General features: G+C 35.0%; 1 protein-coding gene across 1 annotated transcript in view; it reads right to left on the bottom strand.

Moving 5' to 3' along the window:
* LOC132726678 (tubulin monoglutamylase TTLL4-like) overlaps window positions 1-15,677 on the bottom strand; it is a 54,692-nt gene that overhangs the window by 22,006 nt on the left and 17,009 nt on the right. Inside the window, exons 4-15 of the mRNA XM_060712023.1 lie at window positions 14,173-15,394; window positions 13,393-13,508; window positions 12,284-12,514; window positions 11,908-12,018; window positions 10,970-11,046; window positions 10,143-10,337; window positions 9,411-9,493; window positions 8,784-8,912; window positions 7,513-7,635; window positions 4,901-4,999; window positions 2,722-2,856; window positions 1,871-2,011 (exon numbers count right to left, since the gene is read on the bottom strand). Of these exons, the coding sequence (XP_060568006.1) occupies window positions 1,871-2,011; window positions 2,722-2,856; window positions 4,901-4,999; window positions 7,513-7,635; window positions 8,784-8,912; window positions 9,411-9,493; window positions 10,143-10,337; window positions 10,970-11,046; window positions 11,908-12,018; window positions 12,284-12,514; window positions 13,393-13,508; window positions 14,173-15,394 (2,662 nt within the window). The remainder of the gene's footprint in view (window positions 1-1,870; window positions 2,012-2,721; window positions 2,857-4,900; window positions 5,000-7,512; window positions 7,636-8,783; window positions 8,913-9,410; window positions 9,494-10,142; window positions 10,338-10,969; window positions 11,047-11,907; window positions 12,019-12,283; window positions 12,515-13,392; window positions 13,509-14,172; window positions 15,395-15,677) is intronic.

Here is a 15,677-nt window from a genome sequence, read left to right as displayed (position 1 = left end):
TCCTGAAGTTTTTACCTAAAATCAAACCATTGCATTGACCTACAAATGTAGCAATGTTGGGACAGACAAAAGGTACCCCCCCACCCCACCATCCCCAACCACTGCCCCTGAGTTAGGTGCCAGTATAACCAAAGACTAGTACACATTTGGCATTAAATACATAAATATCTTTAGCCAAAGTATCATACAAAATTACATGGAAAATTTCAATGCAATTTTTCAACACTATATTACTATTCTTTGCATAAATGTATATTACACTCATACCGCATGTAAGTGAAATATGACACACCTTTTAAAGTAAATGATATCTTTTGATCTTTACTGTGACCATAAACTGCCATTTTACACCTTTTGACCTTTAAACCTTGTGTATTATATACAGACTGATTTACAACCTTGCCTCATTATTGTATATCCTAAAATCAAAGCCACGGAAACATTGTTCTGTATCAATTTCTATATACAATTTCTATATACAGCTTTTCAATTAAAGAGCTAAAAATACCTCTTTACAGACACGCTTTTTCAAGCAAGAAGTATGCCAATGCTTTCTAATCTTATCAAATATCTTGTATAAACTTTCGGCACGATTACGGCAAATTAACAGGGTCATTTAAGTTACAACGTATTCGTTCCATACAAATACAAAGCCTGATTAATATTACAAGTATTACACGAGCCGATCAGCTGTTTAATATCAAATTATCAATAAACAATGGAAAAGCGCCAAAATGAAATTCAAACTACGCGTAGATTACAAAAAAACTAAACGGTCTTCAATCACTTTGCTATTGTAGTAAAATAATTGCATGACAAATTATTGGAGAAGGGCTATTTTACTATGCTTTATGTATTTTAAGTGAAATATCTACATGTATATTATTTTTTGGGATTTTTCTTTGAGCATGTTAGTGTTTTTCTACCTGTTTTTACCTTCCAATGCCAGATACTTATGCTGGTTGTAAAACCTTATCAGCATGAGATCTAGAACCCCTATATATAACTTTTGACATGATGCCTTAATTTGTGAGTAATATACCTATGTTAACAAAATACTGAGATCTAAACCCCCAATGTTAAATAGTAATACACTTCTTTTATTGACATCTGATACATGCAATTTACTGATATATATACAGCCATTAATCTCGGACCTGGAACTCCTATTTTACCAATATAATGGCAATAGATAATGACCTGAAACCTGAATGTTACATAATTATGTAAATAGCTTTTTACTGAAATCTGAAACACCCAATTTACTGATATAAACATCCCTTAACCTCGAATTTGAAACCCCCATATTACCAATATTATGACAATATATGAGTATAATGTATTTTTTCCGAGACCTGAAACACCCATGTTATATAAAAATACAGCTGTATTATAATACAAACCCAAATTTACAAATACTGCACTTTACCTCAGATCTGAAGCTCCCATGTTAATAATATATTATGTACTTTGACCAGAATCTGAAACTCTGATGTTACCAATATATTAATATGTCCTAAACAGGAGATCTGAACCCCTCCCCTCCCCTCCCCTCCCCAATTTACTGATATATACTGTCCATTTTCTCTCAGATCAAAACCCCTATTTAGTGATACATACAAGGCACTTTTGGCTGGGATCTGAAACCCCCATGTTACCAACATATTATTTCCTCAACCCGAGATCTGCCACCACATTATGCTCTTTACACGAGACCTTAAGTACCCAAAGTTCCAATATATTTGCCTAAAGGCCCTTCATATATGATGTCCTTAATTTTCAGATCCAAGGCCTCTATACAATATATATCGTACTTTTTCTGAGCAGTTTTCTCTGAATTGCCCTATTACAATATATAAACGCCTTTTACCTGAGATCTGGTGGTCCGCTGGTCTGTGGCGGATGTTGGACTAGATCGTGTTTGTCCGGTACACGTATACCGGAAATGTTAAACAGGTCCTTGATCATATGACCTTTTATGTTGATGTCAAGCTGAGAGTTGGAATGTAAACTGTAAAGAATAAAAAAAATGTGGTCAAAATTTTTAATGATGTTTCATGTTTTAAAAAGTGGTATAAAAAATTACATATATTATCTGTTTGTATATTTACCCTAACCCTGCCAATGGCTACTGATTTTCCCTATGCAACCAGTGCAGACCAAACTCAATTGGCACTTCCCTGCCACCTGTGCATGGTCTGCACTGTTTGTTATTCAGTCAGTGCATATTTTGAAATTTTCCCTAAAATGATGGAATGGTTTTGCAAAGATTGAAAGTCCATTACTTAGCATGAAAAAAGTAAGTACCATCTTTTTGCAAACAAAACAGACCCCTATTAGGACATTCATGTGATCTACTGATTTTTTTTTATCTTGTATTTTCATCATATTTTGGATTGAGATTTGGAAAAAAAATCATTTTTATTTAAATCCTGTTCAATTCTTCAATAAAAGTATGAATTTTACAGATATCACAAACATACAATGAAAAATATGCATCCATCTTTAATAATTTTTTCCTGCAGTTTTTAGAATTGTTCAAGGCAAATACGCTTTTAATTATATTTTAAATATAAAGTTACAGGTCTGGCAGCAAAAAGGTAAACACAGACATCTAAAATCTATATTGTATGTATACTAGAAAAGTATGTATACTAGAAATGTTTATGTATACTAGAAATGTATGTATACAAAAAAAAGTATGTAAACTAGAAAACAAACCTTGGTGATATGTTAACTTCAAGAATCCATGGCTTCAAGCTTTCATCCAGAAGAATATCAAAGCCAAACAGCTCATGTACACAATAACGGCTCTTGCAGTTAGCCTTAATCAAACTGTTTACCGGTCCGTCTGAACTGTAAAACAATTTAGAAATTTAATACAAGAAATGTGTTGATTATGACAAAACTTCCCCTATATTCCACTGTTTTGTCAGTCTTCCCACACCTCACCCCCACCCAATCAAAACCATCCCCCCATAAAAAGCATGAAAATCTGTATCTTATAGCTCTGTATCTTTTATCTTATAACTTTACCTTGTTAAATTTGTATCATAAATTTGTCTAGCTATAGGTTGTAAAGTTTCAATATCAAAATAATAAAACTTGAGTAATCATCATATTTTTTCAAACGAAGAACTGATGACTTTTTTATCTGAAATATGTGATTGTTAAGACTTATTTGATTAGTCACAATGTTATTTTTGATAATATTTAACCCTTAAAACAACTTGATTATTAATGAAATGGACCTGTCCAGTTTCTATTTTTAGAACAGTCCATTATCAGTTTTGGGGATATCAAGATGAAAATTTAAAGTTGGATTGCATGGCAGTGCAAAGGCTAATCACTTCTGGTTTCCGCAGGGTAGGGTTAACATTAACATATCCCGATGACAGTGAATAACATGTGAAAGTGTTGATGTGAAGTATCCAAATAGTGTCTATACATTACATATTTATATATATATATGTGTGTGTTTTTCTCAATTTTTTTTCATGTATGCAAGACACCCCAACTCTACAGAACTGATAATACAGTGGAGCCTTGCTAATCCAAACCCTTTTAATCCGGAATCCTTTCTTATTGGAACGAAGTGTCCGGTCCAGATTTTATTCGTTCTATTTTCAATAGTAAAAACCTTTCGGATCCAGAACCTGTCTACTCCGAATTTCGGACAACTTTTTTCAATTTTTTTTTCTAATTTTACTTTTTACATTTTTGCTTATTTATTTATTTTAATTTATTTATTTATTCCTGTATACACATGTATAAAAATGAACAATAAGAGACTGCAAAAATAACATATTTATATTGCAATTTCAAATGCATTCCCGTTTTCTTTCCTTAAACTATTCTGCCAATAACATGAACAAACATGTAAAAAACCTTTTAAATCCGGAAACCTTTCTTATTCGAACTTTTCTTCTGGTCCAGACGAGTTCGGATTAGACAGGTTCCACTGTATGTCTATTTACAGTATAATTCTTTTTCACACTGTAATTTCAAGTGATTTACAACAATATTTCACTAGATAAACAAATGCTAAACTTTTGACACAAATTTTTTAGGAAACAAAAAAATACAGTCAAACCTGTGAATAAAGGTCTTCAAATGGAGAGACCGAAATGGGCTTTATATAGATAAGTGGATATTTATCACTAGCCATGAAATCCTGAGGGTCATTTTGATTAAGTTTTACCAACTTCAAGGCCAAATCCCCATGATTTTAACAAAATTTGACCCTCCAGTTATAATCCTGAGGGTCAAATCAGGCCTTTTGGAAATTTGAAGGGTCAAAGAGTCATTTCAAGGGTCTAACGGACACCCTGTAAATAGATAAAGTACTTTGTTCTATCTTATCAAAGAAGGGTTATCAGTGTGGCCTTTATATACAGGGTGATCTTTATTCAGAGGTGGTCTTTTAACACAGGTTTGACAGTAGTGTTTCACTATAAAAATATATAGACAAGATGCAGCAAACCAAGCCCCTATTCTGAAACAATATCAACAAAATTTGATTACATTTGTAATTTTCAAACTTACTTGTCTGTGTTAAATTTGATTAGTCATGCTAATGGGCCATAATTTAGAATGGAAAAATGTTTCCATTTTTCAGATACATATATACATGTAGCATTTAAATGAAATTTTCAAGCCACTACTAGTCTACTTGTGAAAAAAATGCTTCTATATTCTTATTGAACAAATTCTGAATAAAACCCAATAAACAAGGGTGAAATGCATCCATTTTTTATGAAATTTTCAAAAACTACTGTATAAGTGGATATTTCCAGGTGTCGAAAAGATAGTGAATTAAAAGCTCCAGATATTTGGCGTTAGCAAATATTATTATTATTATAATATTAAGTGATAAACATATTTCAAAAAATAAACATACCTGATAATTGTTTTAATTATGAGATCTTTCATATTCTCCCAAACTGCTGAAGTATTCACACCCTGTCGTTTCATGTAGTTCCACAATGCTTTTAAACTCCTGAAAACACGATAAACCAGATAAAATCTTCTCCTGTTAATCATATATCCTGTCATTGTACTTTGCTGTATTAAGATTTTCAGGCCATCTGGTGGTCAGTTAAATTTCAAGTATTAAATAATGAAGTACAACATATAAATACTTTCATAATAAAACAAATAAATAAATTTGCAATAAAAAAAAACAAGAGGGTCATGATGGCCCTAGATCGCTCACCTGACTTATCAAACTCATCCAAACAATTACCTAGACAAGTATTCTGACCAAGTCTCATGACAGGTGAGTTAAAAATGTGACCACTACAGTGTTAACAAGGATTATCCATATTTGAGCAGTGCGACCTAGTTTTATACCCAGGTGACACATATTCAAACTTGACCTAGAAATCATCAAAACAAACTTTCAGACCAATTTCCAGGATACTTGGATCAAAACAGTAGCAACTAGAGTATTAACAAGATTTCTCTATTTTTTGCTCCGGTGACCTAGTTTCACATGCGATTTCGAAAACTCATCCAAGCAATTACCTAGACAAGCATCCTGACCAAGTTTGATGATAATTGAGTCGAAAATGTGACCACTAGAATGTTAACAAGGTTTTTCCATATTTGGGCGGTGTGACCTAGTTTTTCATCCAAGATGACCCATGTTCGATTTTGACTTAGAAATCATCAAAACAAACTTTCAGACCAATTAACAGAATATTTGGATCACAACAGTAGCCACTAGACTGTTAACATGATTTTTCTATTTTTAGCTCCTGTGACCTAGTTTTTCATCCGAGATGACCCATGTTCGATTTATTCCCAGCAATGACATAGACAAGTTTCCTGACCAAGTTTGATGATAATTGAGTCGAAAATGTGACCACTAGAATGTTAACAAGGTTTTTCCATATTTGGGCGGTGTGACCTAGTTTTTCATCCAAGATGACCCATGTTCGATTTTGACTTAGAAATCATCAAAACAAACTTTCAGACCAATTAACAGAATATTTGGATCACAACAGTAGCCACTAGAGTGTTAACAAGATTTTTCTATTTTTAGCTCCTAGTTTTTCATCCGAGATGACCCATGTTCGATTTATTCCCAGCAATGACATAGACAAGTTTCCTGACCAAGTTTGATGACAATTGAGCCAAAATTGTGACCACTAGAGTGTTAACAAGGTTTTTCTATTTTTAGCTCCTGTGACCTAGTTTTTCATCCGAGATGACCCATGTTCGAACTCATCCGAGCTATCACTCAGACAAACATCCTGACCAAGTTTGATGATGATTGAGGCAAAATTGTGACCTCTAGAGTGTTAACATGGTTTTTCTATTTTTAGCTCTGGTGACCTAGTTCTTCATCCGAAATGACCCATGTTCGAACTCATCCCAGCTTTCACCTAGACAAGCATCTTGACCAAGTTTGATGATGACTGATGCAAAAATGTGACCACTAGAGTGTTAACAAGGTTTTTCTATTTTTAGCTCCGGTGACCTACTTTTTCATCCGAGATGACCCATGTTCGAAATCATCTGAGCTATCACCTAGACAAGCATCTTGACCAAGTTTGATGATGATTGATGCAAAAATGTGATCGCTAGAGTGTTAACAAGGTTTTTCTATTTTTAGCTCCAGTGACTTACTTTTTCATCCGAGATAACCCATGTTTGAACTCATCCGAGCTATCAACTAGATAAGCATCCTGACCAAGTTTGATGATGATTGATGCAAAAATGGGACCGCTAGAGTGTTAACAAGGTTTTTCTATTTTTAGCTCCGGTGACCTACTTTTTCATCCGAGATGACCCATGTTCGAACTCATCCGAGCTATCAACTAGATAAGCATCCTGACCAAGTTTGATGATGATTGATGCAAAAATGTGACCGCTAGAGTGTTAACAAGGTTTTTCTATTTTTAGCTCCGGTGACCTACTTTTTCATCCGAGATGACCCATGTTCGAACTCATCCGAGCTATCATCTAGACAAACATCCTGACCAAGTTTGATGATGATTGAGGCAAAAATGTGACCTCTAGAGTGTTAATAAGGTTTTTCTATTTTTAGCTCTTGTGACCTAGTTTCTCATCCGAGATGACCCATGTTCGAACTCATCCGAGCTATTAACTAGATAAGCAGCCTGACCAAGTTTGATGATGATTGAGGCAAAAATGCGACCGCTAGAGTGTTAACAACTAAATGTGAACGGACGGACGACGGACGGACGACGGACAATCATCGATCCTAAAGCTCACCCTGAGCATGCTCAGGTGAGCTAAAAAAGGAACAAAATCTGAAGAAAATGTAAGGAGGAAAATCTTGGGAAATGTAGGAATTTTTCTGTAACATAACACTTGCAGGTCTAACATGTTGCATTCAGTTACATATAGAATAGAACCCTTTAACATATATTTAGTTATTATTAAGCAATCAAAGTGTATTATGAAAATTATGCCAGCTTTAATGCAAAAACATGCGTACAATTTGTAACAAAAAAAATCTATTTTATACCCCTTGCAACCTACCATTTATGACCTTGACACACTGTATCATCAGCATTAGCCTGGTAGTCTGCATTCTTTTTATTTACACTGTAGTTTGTAAGATGCATGAACTTGTTGGCTAGATGTTTCATGGAGTTGGAATACCTGAAAATTCAAAACGCAATTGTATCAATTCTTGATGTCACAGGGTGAGTAAAATGTGCAGCCTGACCACGACTCCAACCAGGGTCCGAATATTGTTCTGCAGCTCTACCAACTGAGCTGTAAGGCCGCTTACACATCTTCTCCCATAAATAGTGAACAGTTCTGAACCATGACATATTCTCCACTATATTGAAATTCTGCCCCAAATTTCTCAGGGTTACAGAGCTATATTCAGTCATGGTTCCCCGTTGGGTGCCAAATGTCACAGGGTGAGAAAATTGGCAGTCTGACCGGACCCTTGGAATACTGTTCTTTAGCTCTACCAACTGAGCTATGCGACCGCTTGCACATCATCACCTTAAATAGTGGACAGTTCTAAACGTTGACATTGAGTTTCTTAACAATTTTTTTGAACGGAATGTAAGTCTGTAAAAATAACACTGTAAAAGTCAGATAGGGATCTCCCAGCTTCAATGGTAAAGGGATAACCTTGATCCCCCCCAACCCCCAATTGTATTCTAGATTTCTAAGGATAATGAGGGTCCACGTGCCCTTCCAGGCACTGAGAGTATGGACCTCGCCCATACCCCCTTTTACTTATTTATCGCTTAATTACAACAGTTACAAACTAAACTTTCAATACCAGTGATTTTTCTCACTTAATTGGGAAGAGGCCTTAGCCTCTTGATTTTGGTTTTTTTTTGTTTTGTTTTTTTGTTGTTGTTTTTTTTTGTGCTAAAATTGCTAATTTGGGAAGTAAAAAAAGTAGGTTTAAGTTCAGATTTTTGGGAAAACTGCATAATGTTAAGAAACTTTGAATTAGGAAGAGGCCTTTTATCGAATCTGTTATATAAGCTGTAAATCACTGAATACAAACAGCATCTTTTACTTGAAAAGCATAAAACTATAAACTTTAGCTTGCTAATGGCAACAGATTCCACCCATACGACCTGTGCAGACCAGTATCAGCCAGCACATTTTGTGCCATCAAATCATGGTCTGCACTGTTTGCTATTCAGTCATTATATAATCTGAAATTTTCCTTAAAATAATGAAGGGTTTTGTCTAGATGGTAAGATAGACAAGTCTATTTTAGATATTTATCATGTTAATGGTTCACAGAAATAACACCTGAAAATGTGACTTACTTCGTAGATGCAAATCTGGCTAATCCATCTTCAAACACGTACAGTCTGAGAGGGTCATACGAACTCACATATACGTATATACGTAGATCAAATTTGCTGTCATTGATTAAATAAGGCCGACCTAAATATCTGAAAATGCCGGGGGAAAAAATATTGTATAATAGTGAAACCTGGCTTTACCAACTGATTTATGCACTAATTTAATATTCAGTGTATTAAATGGACCTTAAATGAATACTTTAACATTAGCTCATGGATATTAAAAATTTATTAATAAATTTATTGCTTGAAGTACATGATGAAATTGATTTCAACTCATAAAGAAATTGTTTCTTCCCAATGGGGGTTACACCTTGATATCAAATTTTGGGCTGTTGTTGTGATTTTTATTTAAATATTAACCTGCTGAAAATCAAAGTGTTTAAACATCACCAAGGCCAGCATGCACCTCCAAGCAGTTTGACTATAACCCATAATCAATAATTGTATTTTAGTACTGAAATCCCTTTAACTTTGAATGGACCATTCCAAAATGAAAAGACGGCCAATCCGTCACAAATACAGCACTTTAAAGCATTACTGAAGAAATTCTCCTACAAAAGTTTGTCCATGTTAATGTATGCTTACCTTTGAACAATGACTGGACGTTTCTTTGGTACCTGAGTGATTTTATTGATGACTTTGATCCCAATACCTCTGGCCGATGCAGGCTGCAAAATGAATAAATCATGTGAAAAATTTGTGAATCACAGAATAAATAACGAAAAGAAAATAATAATATAAGCTTTTCATACACTGTATCTAACCTCAGAACAAGAATTGGTTATGTAGACAGAATGGCCTGTTGTTTTAATTGTAAATTGCAGTGATTTTTGAAACAAAATAAATTGAATTCTTAAAATGAATATCAAATTTTCATACATTTTACTGTACAATATTTATATCCTTAATATAAAACGGGACAGGAAATTGTCACAGAACCATGTTTTCTGAAGATGTTGTGGGGGGGGGGGGGGGGGAACAAAGGGCCACAATTCAGCAGAATGTTATCCAATCATTTTTAACTTCTAAATATATGCACTAGGATAATTCTTTGGAAGTTTGGTTGAAATCCCTAACAAAATAAAGGCTCTGCTTAGAAGAAATAATGTAAGGACATAATTTTATAAGAAAATATACCTAGCCAGTACTTCTATTAACTTCCAAAATTTGGATGTCAGACACTGCAAAATGTCTGACATTGGAAGTCACATTATAAAGAAAAAAAAGCATTACATTTTAGAAGTCACAAGCCAAAATCACGAAGTAAATGACTCCTAAATTTCGGTTACTGAAGCCCTGTCTAGCATTATATCTTACAGGCTTAATAATCCATTTCTGTTTTGGTCCACCATCTTCAAATGCACGTTTCAGAAGTTTAGCATCCATCGGAAGACAATAGGTCTGTGGGAAAAACCCAAATTCTTTCTTGCCAAAATGGACCTGCATCTTGGACAAGTTCCTCCATAGGCGATCTTTACGACCTATTTGAAATGATCCTGGGAAATGGTTTAACTGAAAAACAAAAATATATAAATTTTGTTCACATCTTTTCCATACTTTTTTCTGTCTTTGTTTTGAATTTTAAATTTATTTATAAAAGGAAGCAAGAGAGTTCATGTCATTTCTACACAGTAACAAAAGAGTACATTCTATCTTGATATCAAATTGAGATTCTCCATGTATAGTTGCAGTGCTATTTAGAGAATATTTGGGACTGAAATTCAGCCCATTCCCCTGTCAAAAATGAATATATATTTTCCCCCTATTTCTAAATAAACCCAACATTTAAAAAAATTTCTTATTTAAAACCCATTTCAAAGCCAAAGTGTGGGGGATAGAGAGGGTAATTGTAGTTTGCAATTCACAGTTAAACATAAAATGGACTGTCCGATTTGTTTGTAAATTTCCCCTTTTTTCACATCTGCAACACAATTTTCCACTCCCCAGGGGTCCTTGCCATCATTCCTCTAATTAAAGTGGGAAAAACAAAGAAAGACAGAGTTGATTTATTAACAGTTGACCTGATGTTTAAGTTGCGAATATTGATTCAATAAAGAATGTTACAAAGCTTCTTACAGAAATTGTGAATTATATATTTAATTTTGTAAAAATAATAAACAAAATCATGGAAAATATGTGCCTACCTTCTGGTATTCCCTGAGAGCTTTGAAACCTGGAGATTTCATATGTTTACCCCAGCAGCCTAACCAATCATGGTTACCTACATAAAGAAATATACAAAATATTTTCAAAAAGTTCACACTTTTTAATTATTTAGGGCAAATCTGAATTTGTACGCTTTGCATACAGATTTTGTGACCTTATAATTATACTAACAAGTAATATAGTACAAATTTTTAGAGTTGAAACTGAGCTGATTTCTCACTTTATTTTAGTATATTTTCAAGATATGGAGAAATGATCTTTGGTTTAAACATATTTATTTAACCTTGATTGTGACAAGGTCTTGCAACTTGTACATGTATCAATCACTTTCGAGTCTGCTTCCTGAAACCAAACAGTACTGGTGTCAAATGAAGAAACATGGTTGTGACCCAAGTAGGGCTCAAATCCGTGATCTTTGGGTTTAGAGGCAGATACTTTAACAACTAGGCCCCCGCTCCCTTAGGCCATCTTTAGGACATAAATCTTCAAAATAAAAGGTGATTTCAGAGATGCATCAAGGCATCACTTTTTTTTTTTCTTTACTCTTTAAAAAAAAAATAAAACAATTTATCAATAAAACGGAAAAGAAACATAGCCAGCTTTGGTATAAGGCTGCTACTTACATTTAAGGGGGCGTCCGTGGCCGAGTGGTTAAGGTCGTGGACTTCATACCACTTGCCCCTCACCGCTGTGGGTTCGAATCCCGACAGGAACTTTGGATTCTTTCATGTGAGGAAGCTATCCAGCTAGCTTACGGAACGTTGGTGGTTCTACTCAGGTGCCCATTTGTGCCTGAAATAATGCACGGAGGGGCACCTGAGGTCTTCCTCCACCAGTAAAGCTGGAATGTCGCCGAATGACCTATACTGTGTTGGTGTGACGTAAAACCCAAAACAAACAAACAAACAAAACTTACGTTTAGTTATTCTAAATCCAGACCTAGCAAGGCAGTGTTTAACGACATTCGGAGTGATCGGACTCAATCGCCACTTTAAAAACTTCCTGTAATCCCAAGGCAGCTGTTCAACTGCAAGTACAATATTTACAATCACGTGTATATTTTAAGAACCTTTTTTCCAATTCAGTAAGCTTTGAATCTGGAATATTGAAATTATTAATCTGCTTTTTATGATGAAAATTATATAAATGTTTTTTCAAGCTGTTAACTTTAAATGAAGTGTGAGAGAAATAAAGTTAATTTGGATACCAATTATGGCAGAGGTTGGAAAAATGCATTGTCACCCGACAATCATAAATTTAAATCAATAAAGAACACATAAAAGACATTTCACCTTTATCCCCCTCGGCAACAAATGTAACGACAGGCGGAATGTTAGGAAAATGGCTGTGGATAAGTGGTGGCTTTACTGTCCTGTCCGGCGAGGCTGTCTGAGGTCGACTGACCGATCCTATGTCACTTCCTGTCGCACTGAATGCGCGAGCCTTCAGACGATGAGCAGATGATGATCGTCGTGACATTAGTGACATACTACTGCTAGTGAAGGAATATCCGTCAGATTCTCCTGAAGATTGGAATATGACGTATATAGTAGAAGACAATAACACACATAATAATAAACATCACAAATCAAGCACTCTGAGCTACAAATATCAAAATCTCTTATCTAATTTTAGGCCTTCTGGAAGCTTGGGAAAAAACAAAACTTCTTTCATAAATTATAATGTTATTTACTGGTTATTTCGCTTTTGACTTTAAAATTTTCACATTTTTAAATGAGTCTTTTTGAGTATATTTAACATAACAAACCAAAACTAAAGTAGCAAATTGCAAAAAAAAAAACCAACCCCAAATCAATTAATTGGTACCTAACAGAAGTATATAACTGTATTACAACATACTGTAAAATATTGTTACAACTACAATTTTACCGGAATACTACCAAAGTACTGGTTCTAAAGGAAATGCCATGCCATACCAACCTGTACAGTTTACTTATCATACCCTACTATGATTTAACCGAAATACTGGAATACTATCAAATGAAAATAAATGCCATGCCCAATTAATCTGTACAGTTTACTCATCATACCCAGTCCTACTACATGTATTCAACAGTATACCTTTACCACCTTAATTATGTTACAATCATCTGCTGGTCACATGACTATCAACCAAAACACGCAAATAATACGAAAAAGTGGTTTGGAACCGAACTTAACATTCAAATTACAGTGATTTTTCACCTTATATAACAGAGGCATATAAAAGGCCTCTTCCCAATTGAAATCTTTTAAATCATGCAGTTTTCTTAAAAAAAATCTGAACATACCCCAGCTATTTTACATCCTAAAAAAGCTATTTTAGAGATAATTTTTCCAAAAATCAAGAGACTAACGCCTCTTTCCTGTCCCAATCAAGTGAGAAAAATCTCTGGCTTACCGTCAGATCCTCCTATACAGTCATCATCTAAATCATCTACCATATCTTCATCATCGTAGTCATCATAATCCTCGTCGTCTTCGACGCTCGCCTCGCCGTCTCCGGGCATACGCTCCCTATAAATAATCATATTCATGTACACAACGCAAGAACGAAACATTTTAAGCATGAGATCCCTTGTGGATTTTAAATTCCCAGTGTTAAAGGATATAAACAAGAGAAACTAGAAATGTTTCACAGATGCCCCCAGTGGCATTCCACCGTTTTGTCTGTTTGCTGTGTCATTCCACCGTTTTGTCTGTTTGCTGATAGGCAGTATAAAGAAGGACATGGGCATATCTTTATGTCACCCATTCACTAAGTAGGGGACATAAAATCTTAATAGATGGACATGGGTATATCTATATGACCCCCCTCCCCCAAGAAGGGAACAAAATTTTTTATTTATTTACTACTATGTATTGATTTATTAATAATTAATTTTTTTTTCTTATTTATATGTATTCTTATTCTCTTCACAAGTTAGTTTAAAGAAAGAAATTTATGTTCAATCAATTTGTAATCAAGAAAGCAATTCAATGCAAATATATAGTCTTTTCAAAAGCCCTATATCAGTCAATGACAAAAATTCTGTATAAAATTGTCTTTAATAATTTACTTACTTGTACATTATTTTAATCTTGATTCCAACAGACACCTTTGCAAAACTTTGATAAGACTTGCATTTTATGCTAATTTAGTAACTGAACCTTATTTTTTCTCATAATAAGAGTTACATACCCTGACGGAACTTCTGACTCATCATCAGCGCCCTCGTCCAACTCTGATCCTGATGTCAAATTTGTCCTTGACCCCTTCTCTGCACCTTTAAGAGGTCTTGCAGGTGCCCCTACCGCTGGAGGTCGCTGCTCATGAATCATAACATCTGCCTTTGATTCCTTCCTGTAATATATTGTTCCAGAGCTAGCACTCGATTCTTTTGAACTACTGCCACTCTGGTTTGCACTGGATTGTTTCAAATCGTTCATTTTAGTAATGTTCGTAGGAGCCTTGTATGTATTTCCCCTAGGTGGATCAGCCTTAACACTTATAACAGTTTCTGTCGTCTGCTGCACTTTCGTCACAGCCGAAATTGGCGGTTTCGAGGACGGATTATTTACTTCATGATACGGCTTGGTTGGCGTGTAGCTAGGATTTCGAACCTTGGTCTGGGAGTCTGGTGTTCCAGATGATGCGGCCGAACCAGGCCTTGGCAGTGATGACACAGGTCTTGCATAAACAATAGGCTTAGATTGGGTCGAAACTTCAGTTTTAGAATTTAACACTTTTTTCACACCCTCACCACTTGAGGGGTCGTTCATTTTAGCAATAGCACTATTAGGAGTTTGTGAAGCAGCAGTTACTTTGGACGGACTAGATGTATTATTATTAACAACATTTGCTTTCTCAGGGCTCTGTTTCACTCTTTCAGAGCTCATACTTGCAGCCGGCTTAGCTTGCCCAAACTGGTTTTTCATGGTCTGGGAACCAGAATTAGAGTTTGCTAAACCAGTCTGGCTTAAATCTGTCTCTCGTTCCAGTCTAGTGGGCGGAATAACCTTTTTAGGGCTGACTTTGGAACCAGTCTTATTTGGACTTCCATCAGCGACACTCGATTTCGCACTAGAACTTTGTGAATTAATGCTGTTTTTAGAATCGGACATAGACTTGGTACTAGTACTTTGAGCAGAATTTTCCTTCCTTAAAGCACTTTGAGGTCTCATGAATGCATTCACTGGAAATCCAAACATAGGGGTTCCCGACCCGCCACTTGTGTACATAGAGCCGGGCCCAGATTGAGTCTGAGTGGAGCTTGGGGTCTTTTTAATCTTCTGCTGGTGTTGAAGATCACTTACGATGTCCTTGGCACTTAGAGGTCGTGCATATGGATTTGAATGCCCTTTAGTAGGGGAAGTTTTGACTGGGCCAGAGGAAGTGGAATTGGCTTGATGTCCATTTGCACCTAACACAAAAACAACAAAATTTTGTTAATGTTTTAAAAAGAAATACATTCAAAGTTTTATTGCTTAAATATTACAACTTTATTGAAATATATATATATATATTAAATGCAATACTGTAATTGAATAACCTCAACAAATAAATAGATATTGGCAAACTTTTATTGTCAAAATTGCACATGATAGATACGGTACAAATTTATTGTTTTTGCATTTAATTTTCTTGTAAATGGAAACATATAACTGGAAACCAGCTTTTTAGAAAGATTTCTTGTTAACTTAAAT

Source organism: Ruditapes philippinarum, unplaced genomic scaffold (genome assembly GCF_026571515.1).
Source record: "Ruditapes philippinarum isolate M1 unplaced genomic scaffold, ASM2657151v2 ctg1506_1_1_1_1, whole genome shotgun sequence".
Taxonomy (NCBI): Eukaryota; Metazoa; Mollusca; class Bivalvia; order Venerida; family Veneridae; genus Ruditapes; species Ruditapes philippinarum.
Note: the sequence above shows the minus strand (reverse complement) of the source record. Positions and strands in the feature narration are given on the sequence as shown.